This window comes from Centroberyx affinis, unplaced genomic scaffold (genome assembly GCF_046629955.1).
Source record: "Centroberyx affinis isolate AG114_WGS23_722 - 3 ecotype Tasmania unplaced genomic scaffold, CSIRO-AGI_Caff_v1 ptg001870l_1, whole genome shotgun sequence".
NCBI lineage: Eukaryota > Metazoa > Chordata > Actinopteri > Beryciformes > Berycidae > Centroberyx > Centroberyx affinis.
In genome coordinates this window covers 28,760-47,500 of record NW_027280244.1, presented here as the reverse complement: position 1 = coordinate 47,500, position 18,741 = coordinate 28,760, and the positions used below count along the sequence as shown (strand labels likewise).

Sequence of the window (18,741 nt, the reverse complement as noted above, 5' to 3'; positions counted from 1 at the left end):
GTGTGTGTGTGTGTGTGTGTGTGTGTGTGTGTGTATGTGTGTGGAAAGTTGTGTTCCCTGCCAGATCGCTCCAATCCCATATTAATCCACAGCAGTAGCTATAGACATGCCAGACACACAGACACACACACACACACACACACACACACACACACACACAGTGATCGCTCTCAGATCCTGCAGCCTGCTGGTTATCAGCGTTTACGGTTGATTGCTTATTTCTTATTGATTATTATGATAATGATATGATTATTATTATTGATTTGTCCTCTCCGTCTAGCCCCGCCCCTTTTAAAAGCTGCAGATTGGATTGGCTGGTCATTATTGATAATTGATTTTTCCCGCCTCCTCAGATACTGGACAGTAAATTGTTTTTGTCTATTACTTATTGGTTATTGATTACCCCCCCCCCCCCCCAGCCCTGCCCCCTCAGATCCTGCAGTTCCCTGAGGACATGAAGATCCTGGCGGGACAGAAGGTCCAGATCGCCTGCAGGTTCTCCGGAGCTCCGCCCATCACCTGCACCTGGCTCAAGTTCAGGAAACCAGTAAGACTGACAGCGATTATTGATTATTGATTATTGATCACCAGCTGCTTCTGACAGCAGAACTGGAACATGTGAAGCCAGTCAGGCGTCAGAACGTCCGGTCTGTCTGCAGCAGGTTCTGCAGCAGGTTCTGTGTTGTTCTCCAGTCTGCAGCTCGTCTCTCTGTTCAGAGTGCTGATCGGTGAAATCGGCTGCTGTGATTGGTCGGGTTGAAAACCTGGAGAATTTTGAGATACTAAGTCATTATTTTGAGAAAGTTTCTCAAAATAATGACTAATGAAGAATGAGCACATTTTATTCACTCACTGCTCCTGTTTCTTGAAGTTGGTTTGCAAATGGAAGTAAGTCACAGTTTATTCCTCCACAGCAAAACTTAAACAAGGAAAACAATACAAATTGTCCAAATACACACATATGTAGATATATACTGTATACTGTATATAAATACAAAGCGTACTGACAGTATTGATGTGGGCAGATCCCAGATCAGATCAAACCTTCTGAAGATCAGACAGAACTTGGAGAACATGGAGACTGAACTTTCCCTTCAGACTGTGGAACGACTGATCTGTAGAATATTGGGGAAAGTTGTTTATGACCATCTTATATCTATATGGATCTATATGGATCTATATATCTACATGTGTCATCATTTCATCTGTAGTACTGTCTGTCTCTCTCCTGCTGGCCAACTGTTAGTGTGGAGTGATATTCTCTCTGTGTGGAAGATGAAGTGACATCACCTCTCCCCCCCCCCCCCCCCCCCCCCCCCCCCCCTTCAGATCCAGGAGGCGGGTGGTGATGTCACCATAGAGAGTGATGACAGCAGCAGTCAGCTGACCATCAGCAGCGGGCAGCAGGAGCACTGTGGCTGCTACACGGTGGAGCTGAGGAACAGCTACGGCCTGCGGCAGGCTGGCGCTCAACCTCACCATCGTCGGTAAGATCCGACCCACAATGCACCGCGGGGTCAGAGGGTTCGGAGGGTTCGGAGGGTTCAGAGGGTTCGGACGGGAAAGTTCCGGTCGGCCGCTGAACCGCGTTGCTTTCACGTGATATTTTGTCAGAAAATCAAACCTAGAAGATGATAAAGTAGTAATCATTTATTTCAGTTCTTTTTTAACAATTTTCCAAAATGTATGTACCTGGAAATAAATAAATAACAATAAGGCATTAAATGAAATAAAAAAAGAAATATTTTTATTTTTTTAATTATTATGCCTCTTCCCTTTTTACATGACATTCTAAGACAAAACAGAACAGAAGCAAAAACATAAACAAACAAAAACAAAAAGTTCCAAACGTTTCATACACAATAATGATCATACCTCAGATTTATATTTATTTATTTATTTACCACCTTATTTTTAAACATTTTATAAAATTTGCAAATTGAACTACACATTTTTAATTCGTTGTCACAACTATTCCACAAGCTCTGACAGATATACATCTATTTTTTTATATCTGTCCTGACCCTTGTTTTTTCCCTAAGTTCATACTGGCTCTCTCTAATTTCAAACAACCTCTGAATACAGTTAGGAAGTAAATTATTTTGTGCTTTGTACATTATCTGTGCAGTTTTAAGATCAACTAGATCACAAAATGTTAAAGCATGTAAGTTAGTAAAAAGGATGAGTGTTGGTTCTGTATGTGTTTCCCCAAACCTCCACACAGTAGGTAATGTATGGAACTATGAGAGAACAATACAGTATATATAGTGAGTTCTGATTCAAGATCTTTAGTTTTATATAATATTGCAATGGTTTTAGACAAAACACTAAAAAGACTAAACAAACATGGCCGTCCTGCAGGCTAAGTTAATGAACTTCAAACAAATGTTAAGTTGGTCGCTGACTACAGACTGGCAATAAAGTTGCATCGATGTGTTTTCTTACTGTTGACTGACACAACGCTTTATTTTTCACCTTGTTGAGAAGGTTAAAGGTCACCATCGCATCATAAGTCAGAAACTCTGGTAGCTAAATTTTCCCAAAGTGTCCCGACTTCATTATCCCACTCTGGAGAGCTTGATGTGAAACGATCAAGTAGGAAATTCAGTTCAATTCAAAAATCCCTGATGGAAGCATCTGGAACTCAACATGTGAAGGATGCTGAGGGTCCAAAACAACAGTCTGTGTCTTTTAAGACTCGCGATCACAGAGTCATCGGCATGCTTAAGGACAAATCTTGATACATGATTGCTCTGGCACTCATTTGTATATAAAACAAATAAAAGTGGTGAAAGCACACGCGTGTTGTCCTGACCTGAAACACAGGAACACATGAGGAGCAGCAGCCTGTCAGTCAGACTGAAGCTGAACTCCATGATGAAGCTGCTTCGTTTGGCTCTGAAGCTGTTTGTGTTTAGTGTCGCCATGGAGACTGGAGGGTCAGCTTATCCCCCCCCCCCCATCCATCACAAGGCTGCTGTTGTGATTATGATTATCAGAGGAGGCTGAAAACTATTCAGTATTTCACAAGAAAAATGCAAAAGCTAGAGAAAAACAAATAGTACATTTGTGTAGTAGAAACATGTTTTGTTTTTTTCCCCCTATCGCATAAATCATCTCACGACCCCCCCCAAAATGATCTTGCGACCCCCTGGGGGGTCCCGACCCCCAGGTTGGGCAGCGGTATTCAGCCGTGAGCCACGGAGAGCCGACAGTCCGCGGCTTTCGTCGTCGTTTCGTAAAACATACAGTCAGCAAAACAAAAAAAACAAAAAAAGAAACGGCCGGGCTTGTTTTCCTCCCAGCTGCATCACAACTAACAAACAAACTGAGACTCTTCATCAGCTTCACTTCAGATATCACACTCAATCTGACTGATGCTTCCAAACACAAAGTATATTAAATGTGTTAGTATTCAGAGGTATACAGGTACATGTGTGCTGGAGCGTAATTTCCACTGGACTCTTTTCAAAATCCTGTTTGTGCCCCCCCCCCCCCCACCCCCCACTTTTTTAACTGCAAACATCGTGCTTAATACGCTACAGTTTGTCCAGCCGTCAGATTCTGGCTGAGAATGTGAACTGAGCTGCTGACTGTGAGGCCCTGATATGATAAACTCAAAAAAACCTGCCACAGACGAGTAGCGGACACAGACAGGCTGCCTACGAGGTTCTGTACATTTTGGCGTCTGTGGCCCAGAGTTGCCAACTTGGCGACTTCGTTGCTACATGTAGCGACTTTTCAGACCCCCTGGAGACTTTATTTCTCAAAAGCGACAAATCTGGCGACATTTTCTGACCATGGGAAGCAATGTTACTGTGTTGAATCCCAAAGGCATTTGCCGATGAATTGGTCCGTATTTGGACCGTAGGAGAGGGTCCACTTGTAATTGCTACCGGCGTACACCGAAACTGGCCCGGGTGGGCGGGGTCAGCACTTACAGAACAAAACCCTGTCTAATCTCAGGTATAACCAATACTCATAATAAAGATAACTACACACTAGACTTACATAAAAAAAGATAACACATTCATTGTCAGTGCTCATTGACAGTGTGACTTCTAAAAAGCTTTGATACATTCACAAACATACATTTGTTGTGATTGAAGTTGCAAATGACACATTATCTATGGATAGTGCCACAGTAATGTACCATAGATCTGTCAGTCCTATTCTTCAAAATATATATACAGTATATTAGAGGTATTAGTATTTAGTATATACAGGTACATGTGTGTGTATGTGGAGGACTTTACAGGAAAGACATTTTGCCATGTACAGAGTGTTCTGTCAGTCTGTTAATATGATGCTGCTGTTCTAACAGACTGAGGAGAACAGTGTGTGTGTGTGTGTGTGTGTGTGTGTGCAGGCACGGTGCTACAGTATGATGCCTTTTATGGCAGTGCTCTGTCTCTCTCTCTCTCTTCCTGTGTGTGTGTGTGTGTGTGTGTGTGTGTGTGGCAGTAGAGTAATGGGGCTGCTGGTGAAAACCATAAACGCCGCTGCGGTGTGTAAACACCAGATACTGTTAACCAGTCACACACACACACACACACACACACACAGCAGTGAGTCAGTATGCTGTAGCTGACTCTGTGTGTTAAGAAGAATTCTGGGATTATTTGCCACTTTTTTACCATCATGACGATTGATTGAAAATTTCATAATTTCACTGTAGAGTGTTACAGGGAGCACTGCTGTACAACACACACACACACACACACACACACACACACACACATACACAAACACTAAATGTGTGTGGTCTCTCTGTTTGTCTCTCTCTCACAGTCTATCCTTCATGTACGTTCACACACACACACTCATATGCACGAACACACATACATACACAAGCGCACGCATGCACACACACACACACACACACACACGCACAAGACACACTCACAGACTCATAAACGTACAGGAACACACACAGACACATTCTCTCTCATACACTGAATGTACACACATTCTTCTCTCTCTCTCACATACACACACAAACACACACACACACACACACATGCAGACACTCTATATTCTCTCACATACACTTATATTTAAACACACACACACACACACACACACACACACACACACACACACACACAGCATTTTCCTCCAGTAAATCAGTGTTGGAGTCAGTGTGTCTCTCCATCCCAGTAAACTGAACCCAGGTCAGATTTTACTGCCTGCTGTCTGCTGACTGAGGGAGGAAATCTGATCCCAGAACAGCTGTACTGAAGTCCAACCTGCATGGAAAACCGACTTCCAGAAGCTTGCACAGGGTTTTTCCCAGAGGCCTCGAAAAGCTTCGGAAGTTTGTGGATTTGAGAAAACAAAAAATCTTATTACCCAGCCGTGCAACCCATGCATTATATCAAATACAGACCAAAATCAAATCCAGTCAAGGGTCTGGGAAAAATATGGAATTTTAAAATGGAAACCGTGTAGGAACCCTGCCAATCATCTCACATATTCTGATATTTGTCGCTGTGAAGAACAATCTTCATCTATACAGTGATATGACCTAGTTAGCAGGGGCAAGATGTCTATCTGCGTAAATCATATTGAACACCAGACAAAATCAATTAAAAACAAATCAAGGTCTAGAAAAAGTATGGAATTTTTTAATTGAAAATGTGTAGGAACCCTGAACCAACAATTAATGAATCAATGAATCATTTGCCCCCAGACAAGCCGGACCCTCCGGCCAAAGTCCCCGCAGCGTCGGACATCCGGCGCTCCACCCTCACCCTGTCCTGGTACGGCCCGACGTACGACGGAGGCAGCGCCGTCCAGTCCTACAACCTGGAGATCTGGGACTCTGTGGAGCAGCAGTGGAAAGACCTGGTGTCCTGCAACAGCACGTCCTACAACGTTCAGGTAGATACTGAACACTCCTACAACGTCCAGGTAGATACTGAACACACCTACAACGTCCAGGTAGATACTGAACACTCCTACAATGTCCAGGTAGATACTGAACACTCCAACAACGTCCAGGTAGATACTGAACACTCCTACAACGTCCAAGTAGATATTGAACACTCCTACAACGTCCAGGTAGATACTCTAACACTCCTACAATGTCCAGGTAGATACTGAACACTCAAAGTCCAGGTAGATACTGAACACTCAAAGTCCAGGTAGATACTGAACACTCCTACAACATCCAGGCAGATAGTGAACACTCCTCCAATGTCCAGGTAGATACTGAACACTCCTCCAAAGTCCAGGTAGATACTGAACACTCAAAGTCCAGGTAGATACTGAACACTCCTACAACATCCAGGCAGATAGTGAACACTCCTCCAATGTCCAGGTAGATACTGAACACTCCTCCAAAGTCCAGGTAGATACTGAACACTCCTACAACGTCCAGGTAGATACTGAACACTCCAACAATGTCCAGGTAGGTACTGAACACTCGTACAACGTCCAGGTAGATACTGAACACTCCTCCAATGTCCAGGTAGATACTGAACACTCGTACAACGTCCAGGTAGATACTGAACACTCCAACATCGTCCAGGTAGATACTGAACACTCCTACAACGTCCAGGTAGATACTGAACACTCCTACAACGTCCAGGTAGATACTGAACACTCAACGTCCAGGTAGATACTGTAACACTCCTACAACGTCCAGGTAGATACTGAACACTCAAAGTCCAGGTAGATACTGAACACTCCTATAACGTCCAGGTAGATACTGAACACTCAAAGTCCAGGTAGATACTGAACACTCCTATAACGTCCAGGTAGATACTGAACACTCAAAGTCCAGGTAGATACTGAACACTCCTACAATGTCCAGGTAGATACCGTGTTAGTTTACTTAAAGCAGATTGCAGTATTCAGGTGGCAGTTGGGTCACAACAGTAATCTGGAGACTGATGGAGGGAAACCTTGACTTTTTCAGTCTGAGTTGTTATTTTTCTTCGCCAGTCAGCTCGATGTTAATAATTAATATTTCAGGAAGACAGATGGAGAAACTTTCAGACTCTGCTGAAGAAAAACTGGGATTTAAAATGTCAAAATCCAGATATTTCATGTGACTGTTGCATCTCCACTCTCATCCCCCTCAGGAGTCACTTGGGAATCTGTCCTTTTGTCAGTAAGGTATCAATAAAGTTTCTGTCCGTCTCTCCAGAACCTTCTTCCAGAGCGTCAGTATAAGTTTCGTGTTCGGGCGGTGAACATCTACGGAGTGGGAGAGCCGAGCGCCGAGTCCCAACCCGTTACTGTGGGCCTGGTGGAGGATGATGGTGGGTAAACGAACAATTTAACTGAAGTAAACTAAAGTAAATTAAAGTAAACTAAAGTAAGCTACAGTAAACGGAACTAAACAGAGTAGAGCTGCAGACATGGTGAACACACGCAGCAGAGAGGAAACCTGGTGGCACCTGGTGGAGGCTTTTAGAAAACACTGATTAAAACTGGTGGAAGGAAACGTGAGAGAATAATTAAAAGAATCACTGGAGAAAAGATGTCAGAATAATGAAATAATAACTGCAAATACAGAATGAACTCATACAGACGTTTAAACCTGACTGTCTGCTGTGTGATGTCCAACAGAGAACCATGAGGAGGAGGCAGAGGAGGAGGATGAAGGTAAGCTGCTGTTTTATTAGTCAGTTTCATCTGATCTGAACTAATCTGATCTGATCTGATCTGATCTGATCTGCTGCATCAGGACTCACAACCTGAACTAAATCCACACAGAGCAGCAAGGACACACAACATGTCAGGTAGACAACAATGCAACAACACAACACAATGGTGGAACGCAATACAAACCAAATTCATACAATCCAAGAAGGAAGCACAACATGTCAAGTTCACGACACAAAACACAACACAACACATAATGCAACAAAAGAACACAACTCAACACACTGAAGGCCGTTCATCCCACCCAGTAGCTCTGACCTCTGACCTCTGACCCCTCAGACTCGGAGAAGGATCCGGACTACAGAGACGTGACGGTCAGGATGGACACGAAGGTTAAAGATCTGTATGACGTGGAGGAGAGGCTGGGAACGTAAGACGCTCTACCCATGATGCCTTTCTGTTGCTGTAAACTATATTATTACATTACATCATGTCATTTAGCAGACGCTTATGTCCAAAGCAACTTATAATAAGTACATTTGTCAACAAACAAACTATGTGCGGATCTACAGCAGAATGCTGTGACTGAAATTGATCAGGATGGTTATTGATTATATCAGGGACAATCTCTGAACCCATCGTCTATCGGTCTGACGACGATTAGACTCTGGGGGCGACGGCCAATATTTGGGGGTTTCCGGTGTAGCCAGCAGACATCCGGGCCAAGACTTCCTCTTCCGTGCGCCGGTCATTGTTTACAGTCCGATTAGCAACTTGAGACGCAAGAATGGAGTTGGAGTTGAGAGACGACGTCTACGACCGGATTGTTTCAAACGTTTTTTAGGTCCAGACGACATTTCGGCTAATCTCTATAAACAGATATCTGCATATGAGCAGTGTTGGGCAAGTTACTGAAAATTAGTAATTAGTTACTAGTTACTGCTCTCAAAAAGTAATTGAATTACTTTACCAATTACTGCATAATACAAGTAATTAGTTACTAGGGAAAGTAACTTTTGTCTTACTTTTAAATATCTGCTTCAATTCTCTTATTAATGCACACATAGCTATGTTATTTTAATGTTGCTGTGGCACAGTGTGGGACAAGACAACTGTCAAATTTATCTATCAACCTGCACATAGACTACAGCTCACCACTATGTTTTTGTCCTTTATCTCGAGGAGGGAAAAATAATGTCCGTAATGTCCGATGATCGTAAACCGGATAATCCTCTGAAGTTGTCCGCTATTTTCACGTAAAGTAACGAGTAACGAGTCCATTTAAATTTCAGTAATTGTAATTGCGTTATTTAATTTGAAAAAGTAATTAGTTACATTACTAGTTACCGCCAAAAGTAATGGAATTACAGTAACGCGGTATTCCCAACATTGCATATGAGATGTCGTCTCTCAACTCCAACTCCATTCTCGTGTCTCAAGTTGCTAATCGGACTGTAAACAATGACCGGCACACGGAAGAGGAAGTCTTGGCCCAGATGTCCGCTGGCTACACCGGAAACCCCCAAATATTGACCGTCGCCCCCAGAGTCTAATCGTCCTCAGACCGACAGACGATGGGTTCCCAGATTGTATCAGGGGCAATTTACCTTGACAATGTAAATATTGACTTGATAGAGACTTGATTCCAGATCCTAAAGGGAGTTTGCAGAGTCAGGATGTCAATTAACTTAAAAATGGAAGTGACAGGAATGATGTGTTCAATGATGTCAGCAAGTTGGAGGATTGTTCAGCGTTGGCGGAGAGTTCCTTCGAGTTAGATTTCAAACCGAAGCGAGAGAGTCGACTCCAGCCTTGTGAGTATAAAGTGTCTAAAGTTTGGGTGTGTTGGGTCTCCTAGGGGAAAGTTCGGCCAGGTGTTCAAGCTGGTGGAGAAGGCGACCAAGAAGGTCTGGGCGGGGAAGTTCATCAAGGCTTACTCCGCCAAGGAGAAGGAGAACGTGCGGCAGGAGATCGGCATCATGAACAGCCTGCACCACCCCAAACTGGTGCAGTGCATCGACGCCTTCGAGGGAAAGTCCGACATCGTCATGGTGCTGGAGATGTAGGTGCTGCTTACCTGGTCAGGGGTCAGAGGTCAGAGGTCAGCTGGGGTTCAGTGTCTTGCACGGAGGTCTCTGATTTCCTACAAGCAGCTGATTTTATTGCTGTTTTCTTAACTTCAAACTAGATGAATGTACAAAACTAAACATGACCTGATCTGAACTTCATCATTCGTCAGCCATTTTATTTGTTTTAGGGAGGAAGAGGAATGCAAAATATTCAGCTTGTCTTGGAGAACAATTGGCCAAGCTTCAGTATTAAAAACCCTGACGAAGATTACTGCAGCCGTTTTTAATTTGGAATATTAATCATATTTATTTTCAGAGTCTAAGCTTATGTAACTGTTGCCCATTTTAGTGAGTACGTTTAAAAAGTGTTTTACAAACTCAAGTGCAATTGTTTTATCATTATGTTCTAGTATATAGTATATTGGTAACACTTTACGTTAAGTGTTCATTAACTAACATTAACTAATGCATTTACTAACATGAATTAAACATGAATAACAGCATTAACAAAGATTAGTTAATGTTAAATGCACATGAACATCTGCATTAAGTAATGCTATTCTACATGTTTATTAATGCCAATGTTTTGTCTAAACTGAAACCCAAACTCTTCATGTTGTACTGGAACATCTTGACATTAACTAAAGTGAATAAGTCACAACAAGCGTTATCTAATGTGAATAGTGTGTTATTCTTCATGTCAGTTTACACTTAACTATAGGAAATGACATGAATAATACACTATTCACGTTAGGTAATGCTTGTAATGTCACTGTTCATACTTAATTCATGTTAGTAAACAGTTATTAACAAACATGTATAACATTAATGAATGCAGTTGTTCATGTGCATTTAACATTAGTTCATCTTTTTATTAATGCAGTTATATATATCACATGAGAGGGAGTGCTGTTGTCCAGTGTATCAGCAGGCCGAGTGCTGAAGATAATCACAGCCGTGTTTGTTTGCTAAACTAGAACCTAAAAGAGGATTCAAGCTGTTTTTATATGAATGCTAAAGAGCTTGGATCCGAAATTGGAAATTGAAATTGTTTGGCCCGTCTGATCAGTTTCAGTTTCATAATTTGTCCCATCAGACAGTAATGAGACGCTGCTTCAGTCTCAGTCTTCTTCTCAGTCTTCAGTCTTCAGTCTCAGTCTTCATCTCAGTCTCAGTCTCAGTCTTCTTCTCAGTCTTCAGTCTTCAGTCTCAGTCTTCATCTCAGTCTCAGTCTTCAGTCTCAGTCTTCTTCTCAGTCTTCAGTCTTCTTCTTATGCCTACCATACACTAGAAGACTTTGAAAAGGGCTTCCCCTACTATTCAGAGTTTTCCAATAGATTGTAAACATGGACTGACTTGTGAACACCTCTACAAAGTAAATCCCCCTCCTACACACACACACACACACACACACACACACACACACACACACACACACACGTGTATGTATGAGAGAAAGGGAGAGAGGGAGCACTGCAGCCAGATTTATATGATTGAAGCTAGCGATCTTCAGCTGAAACGTACGGTTAGCTCGTAGGCTAATAGCAAACATTACAGTAGCTATCTTTTTTTCCTTCGGAGAGAGCGCAACTATTGACAACGTTCAACGTCATTGAACTTCACTATTTGCATGAGCCAAGACTAAAGACTTCCGATAATATTAAACATGTTTGATTTTATCGGAACGCTAAGACAAGAAAAAGACTTAAGACAGCTGGGACTGAGTTTTCTGACCTTACACCAAACGATGGAGATGACGGGAGCGCGCAACAACTCCAGCAAAACTCTCATGATTTTATTTCCGACATTGGGAATTTGTCTGCAACAGTGAAATTGCTTGAAAAGTCCTTTGGTGTAAGGTCGCCATCAGTCTTCAGTCTCAGTCTTCAGTCTCAGTCTCAGTCTTCAGTCTCAGTCTCAGTCTTCTTCTCAGTTTGAGGCTGGAACCTGGAAACCCAGATGCAGACGTTGTTGGTTTTGGGGTCTTTGGAAAATAATTTCCCGGCCAACTATGTGAGGAATGTGAGATCGGCTATTTCCTCTCTGCTAATTATAGAGCTGGAGGGAATGATGGACAGACGGACCAACAGACCGGACCCACATGCAGGGGGATTTCCATCTGTCCCAACGGCTTTTTATCTTCTGAACAGGAAAATATATTTTACCTTCTGAGAGAGATAACATTTTATCTTCTCACAGAAATAATATTTTACCTTCTTAAAGGGATAACAGTTTGAATTGAATCTGTTTTGTTTGTCTTGGCCAGACTGAAAGTTCCTCCATCTGTCCTTTGGTTTCCCTAAAATGGCTTGTTAGCATTCCTCACTGAAACTCAGACTCAAACTGCAGAGATATTCCTCTCATGTCAAAACATGCGGAGAGACTTTTTTATATTTCCTCATATTAAGAAATACAACAAAATACTGTCCAAACACTTCTGGACAGGTTCAGTCCGTTCACCGCTCTGTTGTACAGCTTCACAGGCGGCATTTTTTAAATATAACTCTATAAATTTGATGCATCCATGCTGTATTGACTGAGTGTGTGTGTGTGTGTGTGTGTGTGTGTGTGTGTGTGTGTGTGTGTGTGTGTTCTTCTATACTTCTGAGTACCAAATGTCCTCACAAGGATAGAAAGAAGAGGAAAATCCTCCAAAGAGAGGATGTTCTACTGCTGTTTCCTTCTTTAAGGATTTGGGTTTAGGGTTAAGATTAGAATTAGGTTTAGGTTTAGGTTAGGATTAGGGTTCGGGGCTTAGGGAGCCAAAATTAAATGTATGTGTGTGTGTGTGTGTGTGTGTTCTTGTATTTACGAAGACAAAATGTCCAGAAAGAGGAGGAAAATCCTCCACAGTGAGGGTGTTTTGCCACTGATTACTTCAAGGGGTTCAGGATTAGGATTTGGTTTAAAGTTGAATCAGGTGCAGGTTAGGGTTAAGGTTCGGGGGTTAGGGAGCGAATGTAATCAGTGTATGTGTGTGTGTGTGTGTGTGTGTGTGTGTGCAGGATCTCGGGCGGCGAGCTGTTTGAGCGGATCATCGATGAGGACTTCGAGCTGACGGAGAGGGAGGTGATTAAATACATGCTGCAGATCGTGGACGGCGTCAGCTTCATCCACAAGCAGGGCATCGTCCACCTGGACCTGAAGCCCGAGAACATCATGTGCGTCAACAAGACCGGCAGCAAGATCAAACTCATCGACTTCGGCCTGGCCAGGCGACTAGGTACCAGCATGCAACGGGGCGACCCGGCCAGTCAGCCTGCAGACTGGGGTGAAGGCGGTCAGACTGAGAAAATGTGCTTCACCTCTCATTCACTTCCACTGAAAACTTCACTCCCAGTCAGCAGTCCGACTCCTGCCTGAATGTTCTGTGTTTCATTCTCTTAAATCCATTCAGGCTTCTGCTTAAATGCTTGAAATAAGTTTCTTAGACAAACATAAATAGTGAAGTTGATCCTATATATGAATTTCTTTCCAAAGCCTTTGCCTTTCCATCAAGGCAAAGAATCTAAAATATAAGATAGTTTTGATTTATTTAACGCTTTGTTGGTGTTATTTCATAGTTTTGAGTCTTTACTGTTATTCTAAAATGTGAAACATAGTAAGAATTAAAAAAAATGTGGTGTGTCCAAACCTTTGAATGGTAGTGAAGGGGTATTGTACTTCACAACATTTTAAATCACATCCATTACAGAGTAACACTGTTGTAGCATCAGCAGAGAAGAGAAGAGTGGAGTCTTTTTCCTATTAAAAGAATCTAGTTTGAACTCGTAGAATCACATTGAAAAGATCTAACAAACCTAACAACTCTTTTCTAAAAAGAGTAACTTTTACTCTTAGTACATTTTAAATGATCTACGTGCCAAACCTACCTGAGTAAGATATATTGGTTCTTTTTCCAGCCCGGCTGTTTCGAGCCAGCAGAATCCTCCGTCCCTTCAGCTTGTTGTTGAGTTTACAGGTTATTGGTGTTTTATTTGGACTGAACTGAAAGTCTTTCTTTTGCCCTGTAGAACCCAGACTCATCTCTTCCTCCTGTCTTCCCCCTACAGAAAATGCGGGAACCCTTAAGGTTTTGTTCGGGACTCCAGAGTTCGTGGCTCCGGAGGTGATCAACTACGAAGCCATCAGCTATCCGACTGACATGTGGAGTATAGGAGTCATCTGCTACATCCTGTGAGTCATGATGATAAACCTGGACGGATATTTAGCTTAGCTTAGTTTAAATTTACCTTTCTGACAAAGAGTCATCTGCTGCATCCTGTGAGTAGGATTTAGTTTAGTTCAGTTACTAATTAATTAGTAATTTAAACTTTAATCATGTAGAGTTTTAGTTTAGTTTACTTTAACCCTAACCCTTTAATCAATAAGCACTTTAATTAAATCTAGTTAGGTTTTAGTTTCATTAAATCTAGTTATGTTTTAGTTTTATGAAGTGGTTTAGTTTAGTTTAAGTTTATTTTTTTATTTTTTATTTCAGTGTGTATTTGAAGGGACAGATACACAGACAGAGAACATTTTAAAAAATAGTCTGTCACATAACATTTATAGCCGAAGCTAATTCGCAATGTTTGTCCCTAGATGGGAAGGTTTAGTTTAATCTAGTTATGTTTTATTTTAGTTTTACTTTACTTTGTTGAATTATTTTAAGGTTCTAATTTAATTTAGATTAGCTTTATCTTGTAAAAATTTTAGTCTTGTTCAATTTAGGTTGGTTTAATTAGGGTTAATTCTAATCCTTTGTTTAATTTTTTTCTTGTTTTTGACTTTATTTCAATTAAATTCACTTCAGCTCGGTTTCTTTTAGCGTGGTTCAGTTCAGTTTATTCTCTTAAACTCTGCTCTCTCCTCTGCTCTCCCTCAGGGTGAGCGGTCTCTCTCCCTTCATGGGCGACAACGATAACGAGACTCTTTCCAACGTCACTTCGGCCACCTGGGACTTCGAGGACGAGGCCTTCGACGAAATCTCCGACAACGCCAAAGACTTCATCACCAACCTGCTGAAGAAAGACATGAAGTAAGGAGGGAGGGGAGAAGGAGGGAGGGAGGGAGGGAGGGATCTAGGCGTGACCTCAGGCAATCCCAAGAACTTTGCCAAGCTGCTGAAGAAAGTGTGTGTGTGTGTGTGTGTGTGTGTGTGTGTGTGCCAGGGCTCGGCTGACCTGCGCTAAGTGTTTCGAACACCCCTGGCTGAAGCAGGACACAAACACCATGAAGGCCAAGAAACTGTCCAAGGAGAGGATGAAGAAGTACATCCTGAGGAGGAAGTGGCAGGTAAACAACAACAAGATGATGAAAGACGTGACGCAACATGACAACAACATACCGAATGAATATCACGATGTGACACGAAAACACGAAACAATAAAAAAAACACGACATGACAAACGACACGAGTAAAGATATGCAACACAGACGACAAGAAGAAAAACCTGAAACAACGAGACAACAAGAAAAAAAACACACGACATGACACAAGAACAAAGAAAAGACGCAACACAAAACACAGGAGAAATACCAGAATAAAACCATGATGCAACGCAACAACAAAAGAACAGAAAAGACGCAACGCAACAATACAAGACATGACACGTGAGAAATAAAAATACAACGCAACGTGACAACAATACACAAATAAAAACCTGACAACGCAACAATACAACAAAAGTTATGCAACACAACACTGATTAAAAAATGACGCAACACACAATACAACGCAAAACAATACAACGCAAAACAAAAAAAAGACACAAGAACCAAAACGTGACGTTAAACACAACAATACCAGAATACAACCACGATGCAACACGACAACAAAGAAGTAAACAAAGACGTTACATTATTACATCATATCGTTTAGCAGCTTTTGGCCAAAGCGACTTACAATAAGTGCATTTTGTCAACGAGATCTTGTCAGAGATACAGCACAAGAAAACTGAAAAAAGAAAAATACAACGCAAGAGTAAAAAGATATACGACAACACAAGAAATAAAAAAGTACAATGCAAGAATAATAAATACAGCGCAAGAGTAAAAAGATACGTCAGCGCAATAAAAAGATGGCAATGCGAGAATAAAAAAGACGACAACGCAAGAACAAAAAGATACGACAATGCGATAAACATACAACGCAATAAAAAGATACAACAATGCAAGAACAAAAAAGATACAACAACGCAAGAAGAAAAGCATGACGCAACACAACAAAATAATAAAAACATGATGTTTTTATTGTAATTACTGGTAAACTTATTACTTATTACTTATTATCTGCTCTTGAAGTGATATTTTCATAGTCTAGTTAATGGAGTCGGTGTCATCCAACATGGCGGAGGAGGCGGGTACAGGAGGTGTCTGTCTGTCTTCTGATTGGTTGTTCCTCTCTGTCAGAAAACGGGCCACGCTGTGCGGGCGATCGGCAGACTGTCGTCCATGGCCATGCTGGCTGGAGTCAGCGCCAAGAAGGGCTCGCCCACTGAAGGTCAGGCTGGCCAGAGGAGAACATACGGAAGAGGATTAGGGCCACATGTGAAAAATGTATTTGAGTTCTGACTTTAATGTCAGAATTCTGACTTTATTCTCAGAATTCTGAGTTTAAAGTCAGAATTCTGACTTTAATCTCAGAATTCTGACTTCAAACTCAGAATTCTGACTTTTTTCTCAGAATTCTGACTTTAATCTCAGAATTCTGACTTTAAATTCAGAATTCTGACTTTATTCTCAGAAGTCTGACTTTAAACTCAGAATTCTGACTTTATTCTCAGAATTCTGACTTTAAACTCAGAACTCAAATAAATGTTTCACATGTGGCCCTAATCCTCTTCCGTAAGAACAGAATAGAATAGAATAGAATATTATTTTAATGTTAATTCTGTCTGTTTCTAGCTGCTGCACCACAATTAAAGATATTTTTAAATCAGCCTCATTCACTCCCATTCAATTCCAAACAGCAGAAAAAACAACTGGAGACTCTAATTCAGTCAGTAAAAGTAAACAATAATGGTGTGTGTGTGTGTGTGTGTGTGTGTGCAGAGGACAACCAGTTCCTGGAGTGTCTGGAGTATGAGCAGAAGACGGAGTGTAAGCCGACCTTCAGCTCCGTCATCAAAGACGTGGAGGTGGTGGAGGGCAGCGCCGCGCGCTTCGACTGCAAGATAGAGGGTAGGACACACACACTCACACACACACACACACTCACACACTCACACACGCCCCGCCTCACCCCTCATCTCGTCTCGTCTCCTAGGTTACCCAGACCCGGAGGTGGTGTGGTACAAAGACGAGCAGCCGATCAAAGAGACGCGACACTTCCAGATCGACTACGACGAAGACGGAAACTGCAGTCTGGTCATTTCTGAGGTCTGCTCATTAAATATTCATATTTTACCTGGTTTACTTCTGGCTATTTATTTATTCATCCATTGATATTTCAAGTCAGCTTTCGCTATCTTAAATTTCCTCATATTTCACCTTTATTTATACTGGTGAGCCTCTAAAGTGAGAGTTCTGTAGAAACTCTTTACGTTTTTTTATTATACATTTTTTGTATTTTTGTTTATATTTTTTAGTACCTATTACTGTTTACTGCGAAGGAGCCTCTTCTCGGCCGTTATTTTTAATTACTCATGCAGAAGTTCATCTGTTTCTTCATTTATTCATTTGTTCATTCACCCATTGTGCCCTTCATCCACTTATTTATTTATTTACTAATTATTTTACTCATACATAGTTTGCGTCTTCATTTGTTTGTTTGTTTATTCATCCTTCTCTTCCCTCCCTGCAGGTTTCAGGTGATGATGACGCCAAATACACAGTGAAGGCCGTCAACAGTCTGGGGGAGGCGACCTGCACCGCCGAGCTGCTGGTGGAGGTGATGGCAGGAGAGGAGGAAGAGGAGGAGGAGGAGGAGGAAGAGGAGTAAGCGGTGTGCGTCTGGATTCCCACAGGAAGAGGAGGTCTGGTGTGGAACTCTCTCCAGTTCAGACGAGGCGTTCCCCTGTCCGTCTAAACAGGCAGAAACCAGATCAAACCTGGATCTGAGTTACAGATCAGACCTGGGCTGGAAACGACCTGCAAACAAGCCTTAATGTTTGTTTAATCCTGCTTGAAGCACCAGGTGGGCGGGGTTTATCACAACAGGACAGTTCTAATTGGGTAAAGTAAGACGCCACTCACTGAAAGACAGATTAGAGCGACTTAAACCCTTTCCTGTGGTTGTCTAAACTCACTGTACAGTCCTGTGCGGTAAACTCCACCCAGCCGGCACTTCAGTAGGATAAAACAAACCATAAAAAGTATTCGCAAACAGTATTTGACCCAGGAGCGCTCCCTGTGTGAGTCCAGGCAGCGGTGAAGATGGTACGATGGTAGTGAGGAGGAGGAGGAGGAGGAGGAGGAGGAGGAGGAGGAGGTGAGGAAGGCCGAGACGACCAGAGCCGTACATTCAGAGAGTTGGGTCACTGGACAGTAAAGCAGAACGATGTCAGAAGGAGCTGAAGCTGTAGAATTAACACGGAAAATAACAGCAAATACTTCAGTATTGAGTGCAGTGAGGTCAAAAAAATACTTTAAGATGAATTTAAAGCTGCTCTAGTCCAGATTTCCCTGTAAAGCTGCAGCGTCTCTCAGTGTAAATCAGTCCCACCAGGATTTCGCATTCAAGTTTTTTTGTGATTATTGCGGCCAAAAATGCTTGATTTTGCAGCGGCTTTTCTCAAAAATTGCGAGGGTTTTATGTGCTCTTTTTGTGGTAAAATTGTGGGAATGGGTAAAAATTGCAAGCAAAGGAAAAAAAAAATTCTCTCTCTCTCTCACACACACACACACACACACACAGCCTCCCCCTATTCTCTCCCACTCTCCGTTTAAGCTATTAACTCTTCCAAGAGCTTGAATTTTGCACCTCACCTCGATTCTTGCAGCACTTGTTTGGTTTTGTTTTGCACGGTCTATGGCAGTCATTTTTGTTGGCAGGTGAGGTTTTGTTCATCTTCCACCTGAATGCGCTCTGCGATGACGTAAGTTACCACGACACGAAATGCGACAATTAGTCCAAATC

At 42.1% G+C, this 18,741-nt stretch overlaps 1 protein-coding gene across 1 annotated transcript in view; it reads left to right on the top strand.

The window, feature by feature from the left end:
• LOC139653092 (myosin light chain kinase, smooth muscle-like) overlaps window positions 1-18,073 on the top strand; it is a gene marked incomplete at its 5' end in the record, with an annotated part of 36,956 nt that extends 18,883 nt beyond the window's left edge. Inside the window, 16 exon segments of the mRNA XM_071530048.1 lie at window positions 420-547; window positions 1,330-1,464; window positions 1,466-1,487; window positions 5,693-5,883; window positions 7,154-7,268; window positions 7,579-7,614; window positions 7,954-8,044; window positions 9,473-9,676; window positions 12,689-12,906; window positions 13,736-13,859; window positions 14,548-14,700; window positions 14,834-14,957; window positions 16,074-16,164; window positions 16,716-16,844; window positions 16,930-17,042; window positions 17,467-18,073. Of these exon segments, the coding sequence (XP_071386149.1) occupies window positions 420-547; window positions 1,330-1,464; window positions 1,466-1,487; window positions 5,693-5,883; window positions 7,154-7,268; window positions 7,579-7,614; window positions 7,954-8,044; window positions 9,473-9,676; window positions 12,689-12,906; window positions 13,736-13,859; window positions 14,548-14,700; window positions 14,834-14,957; window positions 16,074-16,164; window positions 16,716-16,844; window positions 16,930-17,042; window positions 17,467-17,604 (2,012 nt within the window).
• Between the last annotated feature and the right edge of the window lie 668 nt (window positions 18,074-18,741).